We start from the raw sequence: 9558 nt of genomic DNA, 5'->3' as shown, positions 1-9558 counted from the left end.
GCTTCAAGCAGGAGTATGAGGTGCACGGCCCCAGTCCAGCCAGGACCCCTCGCCAGGGCCTTGCCTGGTTGCTCCTCCCTGTGGACCCTGGCAGCCCTCAGCCCAGCCCTGGATGGACCCATGCTCTGACAGTCCCCAAATTCAACCTGATGTTTTGACCTTGACCTTGATCCTAACCTCAGACTGACCTGGTTTCTAACTCTCACCCTAACCCTGACTTGAAAACTGATCTTGAATCTTATCTCAGTCTCCATCTGGACCCTGCCGGGATCCTTATTCTATTCCTGATATGAACCTGACCACCAACACTGACCCTGACCTCCAACCTAAATCCCAGTCTGACTTTGACCCTGACTCTCATCCTAGGCTCCATTTGGACTCTGACTTGAATCCCATCCTACCTCCATCTGGACTTCATTTGACCCTCACCTTTACCTTCTTCCCAGCTCAAACCTGGATTTGCCCTAAACCTGACCCTCATTCTAAAATGTCTCTGAACTCTAACCCTCTTTTCCCCTCTTTTCTCTCTTCCCCCTACACAGCTTGGTATTGAACTTAGTCCCTCACTTACAAGGGAATTTACAGTGACTTTATTTCAGGCCCCAAGTTTCACCCTGAACCTGGCCCTTGTCGTGGTCCCACTCCCATCCTCTTGAGGGGATAGGGCTCTTATGAGAGAGGGGCTTCCCCCCCTCACTAACTACCACTTTCCCTTCTGGCAGAGCTTTTTTGAAGGCTGGGATGCTACAAAGAAGAAAGACAAGGTCAAGGGTGGCCGGCAGGAGCCCATGCCTGCCTGTGAGTCCTGGGGGAGGGCCTGGGGTCTGGGGCAGTGGGTGGGATGGAACAGGAAGCAGCAGAACAGAAGAGTGAGCCATTTATTGAGGGCCTGTCTCATGCCAAGCTGTGTGCTGAGCATCACACCTGTTATCTCACTTCGTCCTCTCAGCAACCCTGTGAAGTGGATGTAGTAGAACCCCCACTTTACAGATAAGGAAACTGAGGCTTGGGAGGTTAAGCCCCCTGCCCAAGGTCACACAGCTAATATACTTGTGTGAGCAGCACAGGACCTCAGGCCTTCTTGATGCTGCAGTGCAGACACTAACCACTGGCCTGCCCTGCCTCCAGCAGTACCAAGGGCCTACTCGTTGGTCCTGAGCCTCTAGGTTCCCTGGCTGACCTGCCTGTGCCCCACCTCTGGCCCCCAGGAAGCTTCCCCCACTGCCTCAGCTCTGGGCTCCCCAGTTCAGCCCCTGCCCACCCCATGGCCACCTGCTCTGTGTTTCCAGATGATCGGCACCGAGTAAAACTGCACCCGCTGCTGGGAGACCCTGATGCCGACTACATTAATGCCAACTACATAGACGTGAGTGCCTCGCCCCGTCATCTCTGCTGACCGGCCCTGCCCACTCCAGGCTCACTGTCCAGGCAGGGCGGGACCTGTCAGGGAACAAATGGGGGTTCACGTGGCTGGGTTCTGAGTGCCCCCACCTCCTGCAGTCAGTGCCACGGAGCTCAGCCGAGGGGAGGAGAGGGTGGGCGGCAGCTGTCAGGAGGACTTCCTGCAGGCCAGAGTTGGCCTGAGAGACGGGGGATGGGGATGGTGGAGGGGAGTGTCAGTGAGGCAGAATGGAGGGAAAAGGGCAGACAGCTAGGCCTAGATATGAGGAAGGATCCTCTCTTGGTGAGGGGCCAAGAGCCTGGGGGTGGGATTCTGGTGATACACAGCGAGGCTGAAGGCAGACAGGGGCTGCGCTGAAGGCCACGAATGGCAAGCTGAGGAATTTGGCCTTTTCCCTAGGGGCACCAGGGAGTCATTAAAAGTGTTTACCCATGATCAGAGCAGTACTGTAAGAATAATAACTCAGGTTTATTGACCATGTACTGTGTGCCAAGCACTGTGCTAAGCACTTTATACCTAATAATTAACTTTATATAATCCCTACAACCACCCTATGCGGTAGTTAGCATTGTGTGGCCTCACTTAACTGGGGCTCAGAGAGGTGAAGCTACTTTTCCCAGGTCACACAGCTAGGGAGTGGTAAAGAAGAGATTCAAATCTCAGCCTGTCAGGGTCTCCAAAGCCTTTGCTGCTAACCATGAGACTGTCCTGCCAGCCACAGCAGCAACTGCTCGGGCTGGACCAGAGGGAGGGGCCAGAGACAGGGCAGGCAGCCAGGGGGCCTGAGCTTGAGTGTGAAGGAGAGGTGATGAGTCCGCTCCCCAAGTGTGGATGAGGGTGAGACAGGACAGGCCCAGGAGTCGGACCCTGATCAGACTCCCTGACCTGCAGCGAGCCGAGTTTGGTAGAGAGTCATTTATTCATTTGTTAGCTATGTTTTGAGCACCTACTGTGTGCCAGGCATTGTGCTGGGCACCAGGGATACAGCAGTGAGCAAGCAGACACAGTCCCTGCTTTCCATGAACATACAGATTCTAGTTGGGGAGACACATAAGCGTACAAGTAAAATAAATTCAGACTGGATGGAAAAGCACAGGCCAGAAAAGAGGAATGACTTCCTCAGCGTCACACAGCAAGGTGGTGGTAGTGCCAGGGTTAGCTGTGGCCGGCTGCATGGAAGCAGAGGGCTCGTGCTGGCCTTGGGTGGCTGGAGAGGGAAGGGAAGGGTGGCCCAGGTAGGAGCGGCATGACCGGCTGGAGGTGGAGGAGGCATGTATCTGGGAGGGGGGGAGTCAGGGACTCTGGAGGTGACCTTTCCTTTCCTTTGTCTTCATTCCCTCCTGGTGGCCAGATGCGCTACCCCGTATTTCCCAGAATTCCTTACCTTCTCCCCCACCTCCCATCCTCTCCCCTGGCTGGGCTATGGGGCCGGGCCTGGCCTCACCTCTCAGACTTGGGCAGTTTTGGTGACAGGGGCCTTGCCTCGGTCTCCTCAAGGTCCTCCTCGGCTTCACCTTGGGCCCCGGCAGGGACCTGCCCCTTCCCCTCTCTTGCCCAGCCCTCGCATCTCTGCTCTGCCGCCCCTGCTGGCATCACCCATTCTGGCCACTCCTGTGCTCCGTCCACCTCCATCTGCCTCTGGCCTAATATCTGTCTCTTTTGCTTTGTACTGTTCCCTCACTGGAATCATTAAGATTCGGATAAACCGTGAAGTAAGTATCACTCTCCCCATCTCCTCCTCCTCCTGTCTGTCCGACTGGCTATGTCTCAGACTCTCTCACAGTCTCTGGCTGTCTCTCTCTCTGTCTCTGTCCTCCTTCCCCTCCACCCGTGCGCCCAACACCAACCGTCCACTTCAGGGGCCGCCCAGGGCTGAAGATTCGACACGATCCCTGTTTAGACCATTCCCTTCATCTCCTCTGCCCTGAGACGGGCTGGCAGTGTTGGGGTGCCTCCGGGTGCCTCCCCAGGCTCTGTTCTTCACCGGCTGTCACCTCTGTCGCCCTTGTGCCGGGCTCCCCATGCCTGATGAATCCTCAGTAGCCGCACCTTTTGCGGGCCTGGGAGGGGCGCGATGGGGGGAGCTGCCCTGGGTGCCGCGTTGGGGGTGCTGCTTGGGGGTCAGGGCCTTCCAGGAAGCAAGGATGGCCCCGGGCAGTCCCCTTAATACCAGTTTCCCTGGTGTTCAAATCCCTTTGTGATCAGTTTGCTTGAAACTCAACCCTCGCTACTTTGCCCTCAATGTAGCCCTAATTTGAATGTTTTATTTTGGGGGAGCAGTATGGGTATTTTATTTTCAAAAATTGTGCTGTGTTTGGGCCTTTTAAAAATTAAAAAAAAAACCCCAATTCATCTAGCAGTCCTCTGATTTGTCTTTTAATACATATTATTTTCGTAATAGTTGATGCCCGATGGGATTGTTTTCTTTTTTGGGTACTTCGTCTGTTTTATCTCCTTTTTTCTTTTACAAATATATTTCTTGCTTTTTTTATGATTGCAAAAATACAATTCATCATTAGACTTTCAGACAGCACGGAGATACCTCATATATAAAGTGTAAGGTCCCGGCTGTCGCACCTGCTGGAGATGACAGTTGTCCCAGATGTGCTTCTAGACACCCTCTGCCTTGTTTTGAGTTGGTTTAAACAGTTCATTTGTAAAGTTCCGAAACTTAAGTGGAATATTAGGCCCACAGAAGGCAGTGGATGTACTCAGCCCTAGCGCCCCCCCCTTAGGAGGTGATGAATATAGGTCGTTGTATCAATACTTTACGTCTCAATCTCCACAAAACACACTACTCATTTAGTTATTGTCAGACTCTTACGAAATGCCCCGAGGAGACTTGGCTTAATTAATCTTCAAATGTCCATTAACAAGAGTGTCATTGGCTGAGCACCTGCTCTGTGCCAGGCACATCATGCCATCCTTACCGCACTCTGCAAGGTTGGGACCTGCATTTGGCAGACGAGAAAATTGAGGCTTAGAAATGTTGAGTGGCTGACTCATGGCCCCACGGCTCTGGATTAGCTCAAACCCATCCTGAGCCCTCCACCCTTACACGAGACCCTGGATCTCCCCCTTTGGGGGCATCAGGGTGCCCTGGGGTCTTGCCCACCGTGCAAGTCGTCAGTCTCCCAGCTCCACCCACTCAGAGACGCCAGGGAGGGGTGGGAGCAGGCCCCTAGGACATGCTGATGGCCCGGAGTGTGAAGACCTCTGCTCGCTAATCCTGGTCTCTAAAGTGGGTGTGCTCAAGGTGTCTCCTTATCTTCCTTTAACATCGGATCATTTAAAACTTTCCATTTCACTGTCCTCTGTGTGATATAATTGTGTAATACATGTATGCAATTCCAAAGTTAATATGCAGGTATTGAAGGCCATCTGTCTAAAACCTTGTTCAGTTGTTTGCTGTATACTGACTAGCAATTGGGCGCTGGCAGTGTGCTGGGCACTGGAGGGACAGAGGTGGATGAATCAGAAGAGACCCTGGCTCTCTCACGTGAGATTCTCAGGCAGACCGGTTTTAGGTGGAGTAGCTTGTTCCCAGCTTGACTAAGGCTGGGGGTGGAGGGCAGCACAGAGGCAGCACCCCTCTGACCCCAGATGCCCAGCAGCTCCCCTGAGGACTTGAAGCACAGGCAGTGGCTGGGGAGATGGCAGGAGGGAATTAGGCTAGACCCAGAGAGGTTCCAGTAGTGAGGGCTGAATGACTCTGGGAGGCTTTTCGTTATTGGTAACGTTGACTATGTTTTGGTCATTTTCATGGGAGCGTGTAGGTATACAACACGTGCATGTCTTGCTATTATCCTCATATTCCGGAGGAGAACAGAGGCTTAGAGAGCCTGGCTACTCAGAGTGTGTTTTGAAGCCCAGCCTTGGCACCACCTGGGATCTGCTTGGAAATGCACAATCCTGGGCCCTGCCCCAGACCTTCTGAATCTGAATCTGCCTTTTAGCAAGATCTCCAGGAGATTCGTGTGCACAGTAAAGGCTGAGAAGAGCCCACTTAGTGCCTGGAATCACACAGCTGCTCCTTGGTAGAGTTGCAACAGAGACCCAGGTCAACTTGACCCAAGACTCAGATTCTTAACCCCTGTTGTAAACCACTGTCTGCCCAGGAATTCTTGACACCATTTAGATCTCCAGGAATTCTTGACATTCACACCATTTAGATCTTCAGGGGTACTCGTTGGCCTTTAAAGTAGTAGTAATAGTAATGGCTGTTATTGATTAAGTACTGGCTTAGTGCTTGACATGGTGCCAAGCCCTTGGCATATGTAACTTTATTTACTCCTCACAGGAGTCCAAGGAAGTAAATGCTATAAATATTCCCATTTTATTTATTTATTTTTTGCGGTATGCGGGCCTCTCACTGTTGTGGCCTCTCCCGTTGCAGAGCACAGGCTCCGGACGCGCAGGCTCAGCGGCCATGGCTCACGGGACCAGCCGCTCCGCGGCATGTGGGATCTTCCCAGACCAGGGCACGAATCCGTGTCCCCTGCATTGGCAGGCGGCCTCCCAACCACTGCGCCACCAGGGAAGCCCAATATTCCCATTTCATAGATGTGAAAATACAGGCATAGAGAAGTAAAGGGATTCGCCCAAGGGCACATACTTAGCAAGAGCTATGCAGAGCAGGGATTTGAACTCTGGCAGTCTGACTCCAGGGCCCCTTGGGCCTGGGAAGCCCACGGGGCCAGAGGATTTGCTGGGAGCTGTGAACTTGAGGCAAGTGGCCGAGCTTGGTTGTTTCTCTTGCACCGGCCTTGCAGTACTTCTTACCTATCCCGTGTTGCCTACATTGATTCCCCTGGGTGTCTCCTGTGGGCAGGACCTCATGGGTGGCTAAGGCCCCAGGGTGGGGATGGAGTCTGGCTGGTTCCACTTCTCAGCCTGAGGGCTCTGGGGATGGAGGACGAAGTAGCTCTTGGCCTCTCTTTTGTGGGAGATAATGTAGGTAAAGTGCTTAGCACAGTATGTGAGCGTAATAGGACCTCAAAAATGTATTATTATTTTAATAAATAATTATTTTAATTATTATTGTTTTTATTATTGATTTCAAAGATTTTAAAACACATTTTCTCTGAAGTCCATGAGCAACTCCTGTGCTCATTTGCTCCTAACCTGAAGCCTTCATCCGGCCACCCAAGCTCTGGGTGACTGGGGTAGTCGGGAGGGGCATTGCCCATTCTGGTTGCCCTGAGGGGGCCTGGGATAGCTGACAAGACCCAGCCTAGGATCTGGGGTTGCTTAGGGTCTCTGGGGCTTTAGGAACAGGGCAGGGTCACCCCGCAATTTATTTGTCTTCAAACAGCAGCCGGGTTGTAAGCAGATTGCGGATAATTATCCCCAATTTATGAATGGGGAGACCCTCTAGGCCCATAAAGGAGTTGTGCCCTCCCTAGGGTCACATAGCAAAGATGGGTTTAAATCGAAGACACTGGTGTCTAAGCTGTACTTCCTTCCTTACTTGGGGACTGGGAGGACAGGGTCACCCTGGTCAGGAGGGTGGGGCAGTTCCCTGGGGGTGTGTGTGCAGCTTCTGGGAGAGGAGGGCAGAAGGGGCCTGAGCAAGTGAGGGGCTGCTCCCTGGGGTCTTACCACACCGTCTTCTCCTGTTCCAGGGTTACCACAGGTCAAACCACTTCATAGCCACTCAAGGTACCTGGCACCCCCCCCCCCCACCATGTGCCCCTCAGTGTGCCTGCCTTCCTGCCTTCCCTGCTTATCTGCCTGCCTCCCATCTGTCTCTCTGTCTGTCTGAGCCCCACTCTCTGACTGGGTGTCTGGAATCTGGCCATCCGTCTCCGCCCCCTCTTTGTGTTTTTGTTTCCCTGATGTGCACCATCCATTTGTAGCTCCTGGTCCAGCTGTCTGTCTGCATGCAAAAGGGCCAGCCAGACTCGGTCCTCACGGGTGTGGATTGTGCCTCTTGGTCTGGGGACCGCCTGGGTCCCTCTGGCTGAGTCTTCCCGCCCAGCTGTCCATCTGTTCATCCCGCCTGGAGACTTGTGCCGTGGCCCTCTAGCTCTGCTTCTTGGGTTGCGCTCAGGATGAGGGGTGTCTCCAGGCAGGCCCTCCCTGATAATGCCCACCCCCAGGGCCCAACAGGCATGAGTTGGCAGTTGGTGGGGTGTGTGTGGGGTGAGCACGAAGCCCCCATTTGGGGCTCAGGAGTCTCCTGGCCTGGGGTGGTGGTGCGGGGCAGCCGTGTGCTGGGCCTGGGTGGAGACCTGGCCTCAGGGACAAGCATCCTCTGTGCCCCCAGGGCCGAAGCCCGAGATGGTCTACGACTTCTGGCGCATGGTGTGGCAGGAGCACTGTTCCAGCATTGTCATGATCACCAAGCTGGTGGAGGTGGGCAGGGTAAGTGGGGCCGTGGGGGACGGGTGTGGTGGGCCAGGGGGCAGTGAAGAGCCCGCTGAACCTGCCCCGTGGGGACTCCAGGTGAAATGCTCGCGGTACTGGCCAGAGGACTCGGACATGTACGGGGACATCAAGATCACGCTGGTGAAGACGGAGATCCTAGCGGAGTATGTTGTGCGCAACTTTGCCCTGGAGCGGGTGAGTCTCCTGTCGTCACGGGGCCCTTCCCAGGCTGCCTGCGAGGTGGGGCAGAGCCCACCTCCCCCAGCCCAGGAGTGGAGGGTGGGCAGGGCCCCGCTGCCTGCCCAGCAAGGCAGCCACTCGGCAACTGCTGAGAGCACCGTGGACGGGTGGAAAGGTGGCCGTCTTTGCTGGCGACTCCGAGAGGAAGTCGAGGCGGTGAGGATGATGCGGGTCGCAGCCCAGGTGCCGGTCCTGTTCTGTGCTAGGCTCTGTGCTAAGCCCGTTGCACATATTATTTCAGCCCTGGAAAGCTCTGTGGGATTAGGCCTTTGCCCTTAGACCCATTTTATAGTTAAGGAAAGTGAGGCTCAGAGTGGTTACGTCACTCATGAAAAGCCACAGGGTCAGGCGTGACCAGATTTTCCTAATCATGGTCCCACTTGATCGTCTGTAAAATCCTCAGAAGAAAGATAGTTTTCCCCCTTTGAACTAAGACCCGGAGAGTCAAAATGATCTCCTAGGGCTGTTGTGTAATCCAGGCGGTAGAGGTGGGTGACTACTAACGGAGGTTTGGCATCAGGAAGATCCCAGCCCAACTCCTGCATAATATCTGTCTCGTCTAACTTCGGGCAAGTGGTTTCTCCTCTTTCGAGCCTTAGTTTTCTCACCTGTACAATGAATCATTAATACCCACCTCTTGAGTCTCATTGGGGTGAACTGAGTTCTTGCGGTGAGATGCTCACCCCAGTGCCCGGCACACAGCAAGTGTCTGATAGACGCCAGCAGGGACTCTGACTGTTACTACTCTTGTCTCCCCAGAGAGGCTACTCTGCTCGCCACGAAGTCCGCCAGTTCCACTTCACGGCATGGCCGGAGCACGGCGTCCCCTACCACGCCACGGGGCTGCTGGCTTTCATCCGGCGCGTGAAGGCCTCCACGCCCCCTGATGCTGGGCCCATTGTCATCCACTGCAGGTGGGGTGCCGGGAAGCCCGGGGAGAAGAGGGGTGGGGAATGGGGCTGTTGGAGGTCCCTAAACGAGATTGGACTTGGGTCCTTCCTGCTCAGAGACAGGGGACAGGGGAGAATGACCACCAGGGGCCCTTTGCCCTTTGAGCTTTGGCTCTGGGGTTGGCCCCCTTGTGTGCTCCCCAAGACCTGGGGAGGCCCTTCTCTCAGATGCCGAGGGGGCGCTGGAGACATGGAGGGGGTGAGGGGTTGGCGAGGCACCAGGCAGGACTGAGATCCATTTGCTTCCTTTGAGCAAGGTTGCCCCTGGAGCCCCCTTCTGGTCTGTACCCCCGTCCTCCCTTCCAGAGCAATCACTATCCTGACTTCTAAACCTTAGATTCATTTTGCATGCTTTTGAACTTTGTATAAATGGAACCATACGTCAGGTGCACTTTGGAATCTGACTTTCCCTTAACCTTATGTTTATAAGGTTCATCCATATTGTATCCTGTTCCACTGGGTGAATAAACCACAATGTGTTTATCCACTCTGCTATGGATAGGCATTTCCAGCTTTGAGCTATCATGAATAGTGCTACTAAGGACATTCTATTACATGTGTTTTGGCCGACACACACACACCTTCCAGGGAGGTATG

The 9558-nt window shown here is 54.1% G+C and overlaps 1 protein-coding gene across 1 annotated transcript in view; it reads left to right on the top strand.

Annotated features, from left to right (window-relative positions):
- The window catches only part of PTPRU (protein tyrosine phosphatase receptor type U), an 88281-nt gene that overhangs the window by 67330 nt on the left and 11393 nt on the right, over nt 1-9558 (top strand). The window contains exons 16-22 of the mRNA XM_029227027.1: nt 9-20; nt 723-798; nt 1290-1366; nt 7027-7063; nt 7671-7768; nt 7850-7966; nt 8771-8925. Of these exons, the coding sequence (XP_029082860.1) occupies nt 9-20; nt 723-798; nt 1290-1366; nt 7027-7063; nt 7671-7768; nt 7850-7966; nt 8771-8925 (572 nt within the window). The remainder of the gene's footprint in view (nt 1-8; nt 21-722; nt 799-1289; nt 1367-7026; nt 7064-7670; nt 7769-7849; nt 7967-8770; nt 8926-9558) is intronic.

Source organism: Monodon monoceros, unplaced genomic scaffold, assembly GCF_005190385.1.
Source record: "Monodon monoceros isolate NGI ecotype Baffin Bay Population unplaced genomic scaffold, NGI_Narwhal_1 Super_Scaffold_18, whole genome shotgun sequence".
In the NCBI taxonomy this organism is placed as follows: domain Eukaryota; kingdom Metazoa; phylum Chordata; class Mammalia; order Artiodactyla; family Monodontidae; genus Monodon; species Monodon monoceros.
Note: the sequence above shows the minus strand (reverse complement) of the source record. Positions and strands in the feature narration are given on the sequence as shown.